The sequence below is a fragment of the Pelodiscus sinensis genome, chromosome 17 (assembly GCF_052426305.1).
Source record: "Pelodiscus sinensis isolate ZL-2025 chromosome 17, ASM5242630v1, whole genome shotgun sequence".
In the NCBI taxonomy this organism is placed as follows: domain Eukaryota; kingdom Metazoa; phylum Chordata; order Testudines; family Trionychidae; genus Pelodiscus; species Pelodiscus sinensis.
In genome coordinates this window covers 35,891,545-35,906,430 of record NC_143068.1, presented here as the reverse complement: position 1 = coordinate 35,906,430, position 14,886 = coordinate 35,891,545, and the positions used below count along the sequence as shown (strand labels likewise).

The window sequence follows — 14,886 nt, the reverse complement described above, 5'->3', positions numbered from 1 at the left end:
AGCCTGCTTGCTCCTGCTCTAGCCACTCCACTTCACTTCCCCTGGGCCTGCCAGCCGGCTCCCTGGCTCCCAGACCCTCGCAGGAACACTGGTGCACGCCTCCGGCTTTACACTGAAAGCACCAGCTGCCCCTCCGCAGCGCTTCACAGCACACGCTGCCCAGGCCAACGGCAGGCTGCTCCCGGCCGCGAAGGTCACCCGCCTTCCCCAGAGGGTCACCAGGGCGACGGAGCGTTCTCCCAGCACCAGGCCTGGCCGTGTCTTGGGGGTGCACGTCTCACAACTCTGAGAGACGGAGCCCCACCCGCGTAGACTGGACCTTCCTCTGCAGTGTGGGGGGGCGCTGACCGCCACGGCTCCCGAGTGCAGTAGAGCAGGGGCTGGCTCCGTGCCCCGGGATGAACGTGGGAGGCAGGCGGGGTGGCAGGTCTCCTGCTTTGTGGGATCGCCGCGCCCCGGGCGCTGGGGCTGTGCACACAAGCAGGACAGTGCCAGGCCCAAAGAGCCGACAGTCTGAGCGCGCTGGGCACTGACGCCTCTCGGGCCTGAAAAATCCACACGGCCCCAAGGACCCAGCCGGAGTGGCCTCGCCCCACAGGCAGGGCTCGGTCAGTGGAAGGCCAATGCGAGCCGCCTGCACAGGGTGGGAGAATCCCCCCCATATGCAGAACCCCCCCCCGGATAGATAAGCCCCCCTGTAGAGAGAAACCCTTCCCCGTAGAGAGAAGCCCCCCTGTAGAGAGAAGCCCCCCCGACAGAGAACCCCCCGTACAGAGAAGCCCCCCAGATAGAGAAGCCCCCCAGATAGAGAACCCCCCCTGTAGAGAGAAGCCCCCCATACAGAGAAGCCCCCCGGATAGAGAAGCCCCCCCAGATAGAGAACCCCCCATACAGAGAACCCCCCGTACAGAGAAGCCCCCCCAGATAGAGAACCCCCGTACAGAGAACCCCCCGTACAGAGAAGCCCCCAAGATAGAGAACCCCCCCGTACAGAGAAGCCCCCCCAGATAGAGAACCCCCGTACAGAGAACCCCCCGTACAGAGAAGCCCCCCCAGATAGAGAACCCCCGTACAGAGAACCCCCCCGTACAGAGAAGCCCCCCAGATAGAGACCCCCCTGTACAGAGAACCCCCCGTACAGAGAAGCCCCCACAGATAGAGAAGCCCCCCAGATAGAGAACCCCCCGTACAGAGAAGCCCCCCAGATAGAGAACCCCCCTGTACAGAGAACCCCCCGTACAGAGAAGCCCCCCAGATAGAGAAGCCCCCCGTACAGAGAAGCCCCCACAGATAGAGAAGCCCCCCAGATAGAGAACCCCCCATACAGAGAAGCCCCCCAGATAGAGAACCCCCTGTACAGAGAAGCCCCCCCAGATAGAGAAGCCCCCCGTACAGAGAAGCCCCCCCCCCCCCCCATATAGAGAAGCCCCCCGGACGGAGTCCACACTGAAGCAGGACACTGGTGCCGCCTTACAAGTAGACGCAAAGCAGCAAGGCGGGCTCCCGGCGGGGGGCGCAGGGGAGGGCAGGGGCCCCCAGCGACGGTGTCTGCACACACGGGCCCTGGCTCTGGGCCGGGGACTCTCGGCCCACCCTGGTATGGGCCCGGCTGCCTGGTGGGCGGGGGGGGGGGGGGGCTGGGCCGTGTCCTGTGGAGCCCCAGCTGCCGAGTGCCCTGGGTCCCTCTCTGGCCCAGGCCGATCCCCGGCAGCGCCACGCCCAGAGCGAGGCTCCTCTCCCCACACACGGCTCTGCCCCAGGCCTCCTGCTCCCAGCAGCTGGGCTGCCGGCAGGGCGGGCCCCGGCAGAAGCCGTTAACCGCGGCTTGGCCTGCATACAGCCAGCGGCACACGGCGGCTTGGAAGCCCTGGCAGCGGGGCAGGGCGGGGAGGGGAGGGGCCGTGCTGCTAATGGTCCCTGCTGGGTCACCCCAACGCTGCCTCGTCGGCATTGGCCAAGCCACGGCACAGCCGGCAGCCACACCGGCCTCTCCCCACGCCAGCCTGGTGATTAGCCCTGGCAGGAATGCGGCGCCACCACAGAGCGCTCAGGGAGAGCCGGCCCGGCCCTGCGCTTTGGGGGCCTGCAGCCACCGCCTCAGTGGGGCTCTGGACGGGGCCCAGGGCGCCCGGGAACGGCTTGGGGCAGCGGGACCCACGGGAAGAGGAGCTCTGCTTCGAGGGGCGATGAGCCACAGGGAGCAGGCTGGGGCCCGGGCGCGCGACTTCCTGCCGCCGCAATGAGCATGGGGGTGGCTCCCTGCGGCCAGCCCCAGCCCCCCATGTCGTGTCTCTCAAGGGAGGGGGCTTTGGGGCGGGGGGGCTGCCCTAGGGATGGCCCTGCCTAAAGGGGATTTTCTAAACACCCCTCCCTCACCAAATCTGGCTGCCCTGCGCCCAGGCTGATCCCTCGCCGGGCACTGCCCTTTTTGGGGGCTCCCAGCGGGCTCCCCAGTTTAGCTACTTTCAGCTGCACGGAAGGTTTAGCCAGAGTAGTGGACTTCACCTTGCAGCCTCTGGGGAGGCGGGTGTCCTACAGCTCCTCCTGGGAACCGGGCGCTGATCCTCCCGCCGCCACGGGCCCGGCCCAGAGCGCTGCACTGATCCTCCCGCCGCCACGGGCCCTGCCCAGAGCGCTGCGCTGATCCTCCCGCCGCCACGGGCCCGGCCCAGAGCGCTGCGCCGATCCTCCCGCCGCCACGGGCCCTGCCCAGAGCGCTGCACTGATCCTCCCGCCGCCACGGGCCCTGCCCAGAGCGCTGCGCTGATCCTCCCGCCGCCACGGGCCCGGCCCAGAGCGCTGCGCTGATCCTCCCGCCGCCCCGGGCCCGGCCCCGAGCGCTGCGCTGATCCTCCCGCCGCCCCGGGCCCGGCCCAGAGCGCTGCGCTGATCCTCCCGCCGCCACGGGCCCGGCCCAGAGTGCTGCGCTGATCCTCCCGCCGCCACGGGCCCGGCCCAGAGCGCTGCGCTGATCCTCCCGCCGCCACGGGCCCTGCCCAGAGCGCTGCGCTGATCCTCCCGCCGCCACGGGCCCTGCCCAGAGCGCTGCGCTGATCCTCCCGCCGCCACGGGCCCGGCCCAGAGCGCTGCGCTGATCCTCCCGCCGCCCCGGGCCCGGCCCAGAGCGCTGTGCTGATCCTCCCGCCGCCACGGGCCCGGCCCAGAGCGCTGTGCTGATCCTCCCGCCGCCCCGGGCCCGGCCCCGAGCGCTGCGCTGATCCTCCCGCCGCCCCGGGCCCGGCCCAGAGCGCTGCACTGATCCTCCCGCCGCCACGGGCCCGGCCCAGAGCGCTGCGCTGATCCTCCCGCCGCCCCGGGCCCGGCCCAGAGTGCTGCGCTGATCCTCCCGCCGCCACGGGCCCGGCCCAGAGCGCTGCGCTGATCCTCCCGCCGCCCCGGGCCCGGCCCAGAGCGCTGCGCTGATCCTCCCGCCGCCCCAGGCCCAGCCCAGAGCACTGCGCTGATCCTCCCTGCCGCATCCAGGCTGCGGTGCGGGTGTTTGGCACCACGTGGTGTGCACATGCACAAGCAGCTACTGTGTCACAAAGCCCCAGATTAGCCAGGCCTGTGAGCACCAACCCAGCTGCCCATGAAAACTGGATGCAGCTTAGCCACAGCCCCGGGGGACACGTGCACGACTATGCTGATCGTGTGTGTGAGAGGTCAATGGTGGGGGAGTCTCTTTGTGTGTCACATGACTACTGTGTGCCTCAGTTTCTCTGTGTGCAGCACATGTAACAGGGTGGGGGGCTTGTTGCTGCAGAGGAGTAGGTGTGACCTTGCCTAGCAGCCTGGCTGCCCCCCCAGATGATGGACGTAGCAGTTGGTGACCCCCAGGCCCCCATCTTGGGAGCCAGCTGCTTCTGGCCAGCGGAAGGCAAAGGGTGGGGGGGACAGGAGCCTGGGATCAGGAAGGCAGCTCGGCCGGTTCTGGCCAGTGGGAACAAAGGAGGGAAGTTGCAGCCCAGGCGGGGGAGGGGCTGGGAAGGTGATGGGGGGGGGGGTGTCAGCGGGAAGGCACAGGGCAAAGAGCAGCCTGGGTGGAGGCAGACCCTGGCCAGGGCTGAGTGCCCAGGCCAAGGGCCCTGGGACTGTCCTGGGCTGTGTTGTTCAATGACCCTCGTCTCCCTGCTGGCTAGAGATGGGGGTCCCATTGCTCCCTCCCTGGGGGAGCCCAGGGGCCGGGTGATGGGCTCCCTGTTCCGAGGGGCGGCCCCAGGAGCCAGCATGGCCAGAGCAGGGGTGAACCCCCGCCGGAGGCTGCTCCTCTCCCCCGGGGGTGGTGGGAGCTGAGGGTGGGGCCCCTGGGGGCCCATTTCAGGCACAGGACGTGCCAGCCTCTGGCCCCCTGCGCGTCCCTCTCCGGCATGTCGCCGAAGGAAGCGGCAGGCGGCTGTTCCAGGGGCAATCCCAGCCAGGGAGCCCTCAGCAAGCGGGGACAGGGCTGGCCTGGTTCCGCCCCCAGCCCTTACCCCAGGGCTGCTGGGGGGGGCAGCAGGTGGGGGGGGGGCAGCAGGTGTGGGTGGGCAGAATATCCCAGATCCCATGGCACCGACAGGACAACCCCTGGGCTGCTGGGGAGGGGCAGCAGGCGGGGGGAGGGGCAAAGTGTCCCAGACCCCATGGCACCGACAGGCCAGCCAAGGGCTGCTGGGGGGGGGGCAGCAGGTGGGGGGGGAGTGTCCCAGACCCCCCGGCACCGACAGGCCAGCCCAGGGCTGCTGGGGGGGGGCAGCAGGTGAGGGGGGAGTGTCCCAGACCCCCCGGCACCGACAGGCCAGCCCAGGGCTGCTGGGGGGGCAGCAGGTGGGGGGGGGGCAGAGTGTCCCAGACCCCAGGGCACCGACAGGCCAGCCAAGGGCTGCTGGGGGGGGGGGCAGCAGGTGGGGGGGGAGTGTCCCAGACCCCATGGCACTGACAGGCCAGCCCAGGGCTGCTGGGGGGGGGGGCAGCAGGTGGGGGGGGAGTGTCCCAGACCCCACGGCACCGACAGGCCAGCCAAGGGCTGCTGGGGGGGGCAGCAGGTGGGGGGGGAGTGTCCCAGACCCCACGGCACCGACAGGCCAGCCCAGGGCTGCTGGGGGGGGCAGCAGGTGGGGGGGGAGTGTCCCAGACCCCCCGGCACCGACAGGCCAGCCCAGGGCTGCTGGGGGGGGGCAGCAGGTGGGGGGGGAGTGTCCCAGACCCCCCGGCACCGACAGGCCAGCCTAGGGCTGCTGGGGGGGGGCAGCAGGTGGGGGGGGGAGTGTCCCAGACCCCCCGGCACCGACAGGCCAGCCCCTGGGAGGCACGTTGCCCTCGGCCTGGCGGTGCCGCAGGGCGGGGCAGGGCGGCAGCCCCGTGAGCCGAGGGGGCGCAGGGAGAGTCTGACCCCCCCGGGCCTCCCCCGTGCGCCGCGTGCTTGGCCCCGCCCCGCCAGCCCCGGCACCGGGCGGCCGGCGGGGGAAGCGGCTCTGCGGGGCTGGCCTTGGCACCCGGCGTCCGGCGGCTCCAGCCCCGTCTCCTCCCCCGGGCGCCCGCGGCGCTATAAAGGCCGGGCAAGCGCGGGCAGCCCGAGACGCGGCTGGAGCCAGCGGTCCTGCAGCCCCCCGGCGGAGCCAGGCGGCCGTGAGTGCACCGGGGCGCCCCCGCCCCGCCAGCGGACCGTGGCCCGGGGGCTCAGCCCCTGCCCTGGCCCCAGCCCGCGGGCGAGCGGAGCCAGGGACGGGCTGGGTCCCTGCCCTGCCTCGACGTGCCGAATCCCCGCGGCTCGGGCGCCCGCGCACGGCCTGGCTGCGGGGAGGGGGGTCCGCGGGCGCGGGGCCTGGAGCCCGCTGTGGAGCAGGGGCCGGGGGGGTCCCGGAGCAGGGAGCGCTGGGGGGGCAGGTGCCTTGCTCCCGGGGGGCTCTGGCCGGTCGAAGCTGCCGCTAATCCGCCCCCAGAAGGGGCCAAGCATCCCAGGGATTTGCGAAGAATGTCGAGCTGCCCAAATCCGCTGGCCAGGAGCACGTGAGGCGGGGGGGGGGGCTGTGCCCGGTACCCTGCTGGGCAGGCAGGGAGGGGAAGGGCTCCCAGCAGGGGGCGCTCTGGCCAGGGCCAGCACAGGTGCATGCAGCCCCCCCCCCCCCCCCCCCCGCAGGAGCCAGCCCCCCCCCCCGCTCTGCACCTGAGTCCACTGCATCCAGGGCAGCTTGCGCAGAGCAGGCCCCTCTCGGGGCCCCTGGACCCCTCCCCCCCGGGCAAGCCAACCCCCCCCCCGGCCGGAACGAGCCCCCTGGCAGGTGCGGCCGGTGGGGATTCGCCCCGGGACGCGGCCTCGGCCCCCTGCGGGGAAGGGGCGGGCGAGCGGCGGTGGGCAGCTTGTCCCCGTGCCCGGGACTCTGCGCAGGGAGGGGGGCTCGGCCAGGCTCCTGGTCCCTGCCCTGTGGGGCCGGCCCAGCTGTGCACCCCGGGCCAGAAGCGAGTGAGCGGCGGGGCAGGGACCACAGGGCTGGGGGCAGGCAATGGGGAGGAGGCACCTGGCGGGCGGCGCTTTGTGGAGCTGGGGCTGCCCGCTCGGCTGGGCCCCGACAACCCGTCTCCCCCCTCCAGGAAGAGAGGCACCATGGCCCCGTGCAGCCTCCTGCTCCTGCTGCTGCCCTGCCTGGTGGCGGCCGTGGCCCCACCCCACCCGGGCTGCAAGATCCGGATCACCGCCAAGGCCCTGGAGCTGGGTAAGGAGCCGGCGGAGGAGTCAGTGGGTCCCCTCAGGGGGCCCAGGTCGGGGTGTGCCGAGCTCAGGGTCCCCCCATGGGGCGCTCCCTGGCTGGGCTGAGCCAGCGGGTGGGGGCCGGCTGTCCCACTGTCCTTAGCCCACCCTCCTGGGCAGGGGAGGGGGGCCGACGAGGCTGCTGGTCACATGGCTCCGGTTGCCCGGAAAGGGGCTGGGCTGGCAGGGGGCTGGCAGGGCTCAGCCTCCTTCCCTGCCTGGGGGCCAAGGCTGAGCAGACTTGGCTGCTGTTTTGCAGTGAAGCAGGAAGGGCTGCGCTTTGTGGAGCAGGAGCTGGAGAACATCAGCATCCCTGATGTGCACGGGAAGGAAGGGCAGTTCCAGTACAACATCAGCGGGTGAGCCGGGGGCTGGGGCCAGGGGCCGGGGCCGGGAGTGCGGCCGGGGGCTGGGGCTGGGGCCGGGGCCCGGGAGTGCGGCCGGGGGTTGGGGCCGGGGCCCGGGAGTGCGGCCGGGGGTTGGGGCCGGGGGCCGGGAGTGCGGCCGGGGGTTGGGGCCGGGGGCCGGGAGTGCGGCCGGGGGTTGGGGCCGGGGCCCGGGAGTGCGGCCGGGGGCTGGGGCCGGGGCCCGGGAGTGCGGCCGGGGGTTGGGGCCGGGGGCCGGGAGTGTGGCCGGGGGTTGGGGCCGGGAGTGCAGCCGGAGCCAGGGGCTGGGGCCGAAGCCTGGAGCAGGAGCTGGGGGTCGGGGGCCCGAGGCTGCAGAGCGCATGGTGGGGTGGCCCTCAAAGGGCAAGGAGGCAGCGGTGGGGGGCATCGGGATGGGCCAGCCCTCTGCAGCCTGGGCAGGGAGGCTCCCTGGAGGGGCTGGGGGCAGGGGCTTCTCCCATTGCAGCACAGCCCATCTAGAGACACTGGGCGGAGCAGAGGCCGGGGGGCGGAGCAGAGGCCGGGGGGGCGGAGCTGGGGGGCTGGGGCTGAAGCTGCCTGTGCCCACAGGGTGAAGGTGCTGAGCCTGCAGCTGGCGCATTCCAACCTGCACTTCCAGCCTCCGCAGCACCTGGTCTTCAGCATCAACAACGCCTCCATCAGCCTGCGCTTCCGGCGCCAGCTGCTCTACTGGTTCTTGTGAGCCACCGCCCCCCCCAGCGCGGAGCCGCCCCCACGCAGGCCCTGGGGCTGCTCGGGCGCCGCTCACTGGCCTCCGCCGTTTGCCCCCCCAGCTACGACATTGGCTCCATCAACGCCTCTGCCGAGGGCGTCAACATCCGCACGGCGCTGAAGCTGTCCATGCACAAGGCCGGGCGCCTCAGGATCTCCAACCTGACCTGCAATGCCTCCATCGCCCGGATGCAGACGGGTTTCACGGGCACGCTCCGGTACGGCCCCCAACTACCCCTAGCCCCCCGCTCCGGCGCCAGAGGCCCCCAGCCTCCCGGCGCCCCCAATTCCCCCTAGCCCCCCGCTCCGGCGCCAGAGGCCCCCAGCCTCCCGGCGCCCCCAATTCCCCCTAGCCCCCCGCTCCGGCGCCAGAGGCCCCCAGCCTCCCGGCGCCCCCAATTCCCCCTAGCCCCCCGCTCCGGCGCCAGAGGCCCCCAGCCTCCTGGCGCCCCCAATTCCCCCTAGCCCCCCGCTCCAGCGCCAGAGGCCCCCAGCCTCCCGGCGCCCCCAATTCCCCCTAGCCCCCCGCTCCGGCGCCAGAGGCCCCCAGCCTCCCGGCGCCCCCAATTCCCCCTAGCCCCCCGCTCCGGCGCCAGAGGCCCCCAGCCCCAGTGGAGGCCGGGTGTGAGGGCTGTGCTTCTGTCTCCACAGGAAGGTCTATGAATTCCTGTCCACCTTCATCACCACTGGCATGCGCTTCCTTCTCAACCGGCAGGTACGCAGGGGCAGAGTGCCTGCCACCGAGCGCATCAAGGGCCAGGGGCTGTGGGTCCCGGGTGGAGCAGGAGCGGTGGGAGGGAGCTGTGGGTCAGGGCTATGGGGCAGGTGCGAGGGGGCTGGGTCCCGGATGGAGCAGGGGCAGGTGGGAGGGGGCTGGGTGTGAGGGCTGCCATGTGTGCAACAGGTGCTTGGGAGGAGGGGGCTGTGGATGCCTCGGCTGGGGGCTGAGTGCCGGGGAGGGGCAGTGAGAACTGGGGTGTGTTTCAGATCTGCCCGGCGCTGCGCTACGCGGGGCTGGTGGAGCTGAACTCGCTGCTGGACACCGTGCCGGGTGAGTGCAGCCGAGGGAGCAGGAAGGGGCTGGGGGATGGGCGAGTGCGACCCTGGGCGCCGAGGGGGCGGGAGCAGGGGCTGGCTCCGGGCGCCGAGGGGGCGGGGGCAGGGGCTGGCTCCAGGCTCCAGGCGCCGAGGGAGCAGGGGCTGGCTCCGGGCGCCGAGGGGGCGGAGCAGGGGCTGGCTCCGGGCGCCGAGGGGGCGGGGGCAGGGGCTGGCTCCAGGCTCCGGGCGCCGAGGGAGCAGGGGCTGGCTCCAGGCGCCGAGGGGGCGGAGCAGGGGCTGGCTCCGGGCGCCGAGGGGGCGGGGCAGGAGCTGGCCCACGCTGCCTGGGGGAAGGGGCTGCAGGTGCAGTGGTGGGGACGGGCTGGGGTCCCGCAGCCGCCCGGCCTGGGGGCAGGAGCCAGAGGAGGCCGGAGGGGGCGAGGGCCAGGAGCCTTGCCCAGCGACTGAGGCGCCTCCCTTGGGTGCAGTGCGCAGCCCGGTGGACGAGCACGTCAGCATCGACTATTCCCTCCTCGGCGACCCCGTCATCTCCCCCGACACCCTCGACCTGGACTTCAAGGTAGGGGCAGTGGAGAGGCTCCGCCACGTCCGCGCTGGGCGCGACCCCCGCCCGGGGCACCAGGCACCACCAGGGCCTGCAGGGACCCGTGAGCCGGGGGGCCTGGCGGGGCGGGGGCAGGGTCTCACCAGCTCTGTGCTGCCCAGGGCATGTTCTACCACCGGGCGAACGAGACGCTGCTGAACCAGGCCGTGGCGCCTGTGATCAAGGAGAAGGAGCGCATGGTCTACGTGGCCATCTCCGAGTACTTCTTCAACTCCGCCATGGACGCCTACTACCAGGCTGGCGTGCTGAGCAAGGAGATCACTGGGGAGGAGGTGAGCGGAGATGGGGGGCTGGGCATGCGGGGGGGAGGGGCAGGGGCACTGGGCATGTGGGGGGAAGGGGCAGGAGTACTGGGCATGCAGGGGGAGGAGGGCCGGGGGCCATGGGCATGGAGGGCTCGCTTCTTACCCAGGGCGGTTGCACCTTGTTGTAGGTGCCCAAGGACCTGGAGCTTTTGCTGAAAGCCACGTTGTTTGGAAGCATCATCATGCTGGTGAGGGGCCGTGGGCCCGGGGGGAGGGAGGGGGAGACGCAGGCGCCGTGGGGCGGGGGTTCCAGGCCGACTTCGCGGGGCGGCGGGGAGCGGAGGCGGAGGTGCCGTGGGGTGGGAGTTCTGGGGGGTGCCGCGGGGGGGGGGGGGAGCGGAGGCGGGGGTGCCGTGGGGCGGGGGTTCCAGGCCGGCACCGTGGGGCGGGGGGGGGGGAAGCTGAGGCGGAGGTGCCGTGGGGTGGGAGTTCTGGGGGGCGCCGCGGGGGTGAGTGGAGGCGGAGGTGCCGTGGGGTGGGAGTGCCAGGCCGGCGCCGTGGGGCGGGGGGGAGCGGAGGCGGAGGCGCCGTGGGGTGGGGGGGAGCGGAGGCAGAGGTTCCGTGGGGCGGGGATGCCAGGCCGGGGGCGGGGGGGAGCGGAGGCGGAGGCGCCGTGGGGTGGGAGTTCTGGGGGGCGCCGTGGGGCGGGGGTGCCAGGCCGGCGCGCAGCCAGACCCCGTGGGGGTGGCGCCGGAGCTGCTGGCGCCAGCCTTCAGGGACCTGACCCAGCCCCGGTGCCGCCTGCTCCCCGCTCTCCCGGCAGAGCCCCGCTGTGGTGGACGCGCCCCTGAGGCTGGTGCTGCAGGTGTCGGCTCCTCCCCTGTGGACCATCAAGCCCTCGGGCGCCTCCGTCTCCGTTGCCGCCGACCTGAACATCTCCCTGGTGCCCGCCAACCTCTCCGCCGTCCCGCTCTCCTGCATGACCATGGTGAGTGCCTGGGGGCCCGCGAGTCCCGGGGCAGCCAGGCAGGGTGGCGAGGGGCCGGCCTGGCTGCTCCCTGGCGTGGGCACTAAGGGCGCCGTGGCCTCATCTCCCCTGCAGGACGCCAGGCTGAGCGCCAAGGTGTCGCTGCGAGGGAAGGCGCTGCAGGTGCAGCTGGATCTGAGAAGGTAACGCCCTGTCCCTGGGAGCCCCTCACCCGGGCGTCGGGGCAGCGGGAGCAGGAGTCACGTTCAGAGCTCTCTCCCCGGCAGGTTCCGGATCTACTCCAAGCAGTCAGCCCTGGAGTCCCTGGCGGTGAGTGGGCCCCACGGCCTGACCCAGCCCCCTGAACCCCTCCCCCCTCGCAGCCAGCCCAGGACAAAGCCGCTGGGGGTGGGGAGAGCAGTGGGGGCGGGGTGGAGGGGAGGGATGGCCGGGGGGCCTAACGTGGGGCAGCCGTGGAAGAGGCAGGGCATTCCCAAGGATGTGTGGGGGGGGTGCTCCCCGCCCCAGGCTGCTCTGCCTCCTGCCCTGAGCACTCCCAGGCCGAAAACCTGCCGCCAGCCTGAGCCCAAAGGCGAGAAGGGTCGTGGGTCAGCGGCCCGTGGCAGTCGGGGGCTCGGGGCAGGGCTGGGCCGACGGCCGCCTGGGCCTTGCCCTGTGGATCGAACCCAGCGCCAGGCTCCCCTCGTCCCCGCGGCTCCTCCCAGGCGTCGAGTTTCGGCTCCAGTCCCCTGCTGGGTTTTGTGTCTCTACCTCGTGCAGATCCCATGGCGTCCGAGGGGGCGGATCCAAGCTGGGCGTCCTGGCCTGGTGTCCCCACGGCTCCCTTCCCCACCGTGGCCCGTTGGCGTCAGGCTGCCCGCGGCTCCAGCCTCGGAAACGGCGCCGGCGCCTTTCCACCCAGCGGGAGGCCGAGCTGGAATTGAGGGCCCGGGGCAGCCTTGGCATTGCTGCAGCCTGAGCTCGCTCTGCCCCCGCGGCTCCGCTGTCGGCTCTGCCGTTGTGCCAGCTCGGACCCGAGCACGGACAGCGCGGTCCCTGGGGCCCCTTCCCCCCGGGCCAGCTCCCACCCCCGCCCGGGCCTGCCCTCTTCTCCCGGCTCCTCGCTTTGCTCAGGCCTGGCCCAGGCGTTTGGAACATCCCAGTCCCCCTTGTCCACAGCGGGGGCCCTCCGAGGCTGGGAGGGGCCCGAGGTCCCTTTGCAGAAGCTGCCAGCCCGCGCTGGAGCCTATCAGAGCCGCTGGCACCTTTGCCAACCACCGAGCGGAGGCTGAATTAAGCCACAGGCTGCGGAGCAACCGGCCGCTCTGCAGCGTCAGAGCCTCCCTGCAGCCCTCGCCGGCCCCGCGACGTCTCGGACACGTTCCAAACGCTCCCAGCTCAGGCTGGGACAGGCCCTCAGAACCCCCCCCAGCAGAGACCAACCCGCCGCTCAGACGCCCCCCCCAGCAGCGACCAACCCGCCGCTCAGACGCCCCCCCCCAGCAGAGACCAACCCGCAGCTCAGACGCCCCCCCCCCAGCAGAGACCAACCCGCCGCTCAGGCGCCCCCCCCCAGCAGAGACCAACCCGCAGCTCAGGCGCCCCCCCCCCCCAGCAGAGACCAACCCGCCGCTCAGACGCCCCCCCCCAGCTGTTGCGAGTTCTCCCGGGAGTCGGGCTGCATCGTGCATTTGAGTATCCGGCAAGCAGGAGCGTCGAGGTTAATGCTCGAGCCTGCACGAACCCCCCCCCCCCCCCCCCCCCCCCGCCCGCCCAGGAAACGTTTTGCCGGCTGCCTGGGCTCTTCCCTTTCTTAGCAATTGGAGATTGACACTCGGGGTTTCCCCGCAGCTCAGTCGCTTCCCTCCGCCCCAGGCTTTCACTTCCCTTCCGGCAGCTGCCTCCTGCCCCAATTCCCCTTGCTGGAGCTCAGTGCGGCGGGGGAGGGGAGGGGTTCATGGGGGAGGGGAGGACCCCCCCCCCCCCCGATCACGTTGAATGACAGCTGGTTGCTAACAGCGCGAGCGACATTCTCTCACAGCAGATCCCGGGGCGGCGAAACGGCCCCTTGGCGCGCAGCTTCTGGGCCTGGTCCCTGGGCCCCCCAGGGCTGGGCGGGGCTGGGCTGCGTCACACGCCGGGCCCTGGGCCCCCGGGGCTGGGCGGGGCCTGGCTGCGTGTCGCACGCTGGTTCCTGGGCCCCCCGGGCTGGGCGGGGCCTGGCTGCGTGTCGCACACTGGTCCCTGGGCCCCCCGGGCTGGGCGGGGCCTGGCTGCGTGTCGCACACTGGTCCCTGGGCCCCCCGGGCTGGGCGGGGCCTGGCTGCGTGTCGCACACTGGTCCCTGGGCCCCCCGGGCTGGGCGGGGCCTGGCTGCGTGTCGCACACTGGTCCCTGGGCCCCCGGGGCTGGGCGGGGCCTGGCTGCGTGTCGCACGCTGGTTCCTGGGCCCCCCGGGCTGGGCGGGGCCTGGCTGCGTGTCGCACACTGGTCCCTGGGCCCCCCGGGCTGGGCGGGGCCTGGCTGCGTGTCGCACACTGGTCCCTGGGCCCCCCGGGCTGGGCGGGGCCTGGCTGCGTGTCGCACACTGGTCCCTGGGCCCCCCGGGCTGGGCGGGGCCTGGCTGCGTGTCGCACACTGGTCCCTGGGCCCCCCGGGCTGGGCGGGGCCTGGCTGCGTGTCGCACACTGGTCCCTGGGCCCCCCGGGCTGGGTGGGGCCTGGCTGCCTGTCGCACGCCGGTCCCTGGGCCCCCCGGGCTGGGCGGGGCCTGGCTGCGTGTCGCACGCCGGTCCCTGGGCCCCCCGGGGCTGGGTGGGGCCTGGCTGCGTGTCGCACGCTGGTCCCTGGGCCCCCCGGGCTGGGCGGGGCCTGGCTGCGTGTCGCACACTGGTCCCTGGGCCCCCCGGGCTGGGCGGGGCCTGGCTGCGTGTCGCACACTGGTCCCTGGGCCCCCCGGGCGTGGGCGGGGCCTGGCTGCGTGTCGCACACTGGTCCCTGGGCCCCCCGGGGCTGGGCGGGGCCTGGCTGCGTGTCGCACACTGGTCCCTGGGCCCCCCGGGGCTGGGCGGGGCCTGGCTGCGTGTCGCACACTGGTCCCTGGGCCCCCCGGGCGTGGGCGGGGCCTGGCTGCGTGTCGCACACTGGTCCCTGGGCCCCCCGGGGCTGGGCGGGGCCTGGCTGCGTGTCGCACGCCGGTCCCTGGGCCCCCCGGGCGTGGGCAGGGCCTGGCTGCGTCACTTGCCCATCCCTGGGTCCCCTGGGGCCAGGCAGAAGCCCCCTGGGGTCTGGGCCCCTGGCTCAGCCAAAGGGGCTGGGCCGCCCAGCGCTGCTCTGACCCGCTTCCTTTTTCCCCAGCTGTTCCCCTTGCAGACGCCCCTGAAGACGCTGCTGCAACTGATGATCATGCCCATGCTGAACGGTAGGGACAGGCCCTGCGGGGTTGGGGGAGCTGGGCCTGAGCCCCCCCCCCCCCCCCCCGCTCACAGGGTCCCTTTTCTGTTTGGCAGAGAGGACCAAGAAGGGCGTCCCCATCCCCCTGCCCGAGGGCCTGGACTTCACCAAGGAGGTGGTCACTAGCCATGTGGTACGTGTGCCTGGCCGGCTGGGCCCATTGCTGGGCAGTGCGCAGCCCCCCCCGGCCAGCTGTGCCAGGCAGGGAGGGGAGCTGAGGGCCCTGGCTTGGGATGGGGGGGTAGGGGAGAGGGGAGCTGAGGGCCCTGGCATGGGATGGGGGGGTAGGGGAGAGAGGAGCTCGGGGCCCTGGCTCCAGCTGGTGGGGAGGGGAGAGGGGCGCTGGGGGCGGGGGCGGGGAGCTCTGCGGCACTAACACGCCCTCCTTTGCCACCCTGCAGGGATTCCTCACGGTGGGGGCGGATCTCCATTTCTCCAAGGGGCTGCGGGAGGTGATTGATAAATATCAGCCAGCCCGGCCCCCGCCCGCTGACTCCTTGCGCCCGCCGAGCCCTGGCCCAAGCACGGAGCCGTAGCCGGAGAGCAGCCCCTGCCCAGCCTGTGCCCTGCAGCAGCAGCTACGCCAATAAACAGGCTCAGACTCGGCTCGCGCAGCCTGGCCATTGCTGGGGGGGGGGGGGGGGCAGTGGCTGTCCAGCAGCTACAGAAGGGCCAGGGCCACCCGCCCTGCCCCAGCCGGGCAAATCCGGGATC

At 73.0% G+C, this 14,886-nt stretch overlaps 1 protein-coding gene across 2 annotated transcripts; it reads left to right on the top strand.

Moving 5' to 3' along the window:
* Nucleotides 1-5,410: 5,410 nt before the first annotated feature.
* On the top strand, nt 5,411-14,778 carry PLTP (phospholipid transfer protein). 2 transcript variants are annotated; one of them, XM_089769791.1, is made up of 16 exons: nt 5,411-5,607; nt 6,571-6,692; nt 6,987-7,086; nt 7,684-7,812; nt 7,908-8,063; nt 8,497-8,560; nt 8,833-8,896; nt 9,372-9,463; nt 9,610-9,780; nt 9,942-10,001; nt 10,577-10,741; nt 10,856-10,923; nt 11,008-11,050; nt 14,077-14,140; nt 14,229-14,305; nt 14,574-14,778. In XM_089769791.1, exons 2-16 carry the CDS (start codon nt 6,584-6,586, stop codon nt 14,706-14,708), a joined length of 1,497 nt encoding a protein of 498 aa, XP_089625917.1. In that variant the 5' UTR covers nt 5,411-5,607; nt 6,571-6,583; the 3' UTR covers nt 14,709-14,778. The 2 variants fall into 2 exon arrangements, with proteins under 2 accessions (XP_089625917.1, XP_089625916.1); XM_089769790.1 differs by lacking the exon at nt 5,411-5,607 and adding an exon at nt 5,852-5,988.
* Nucleotides 14,779-14,886: the final 108 nt, after the last annotated feature.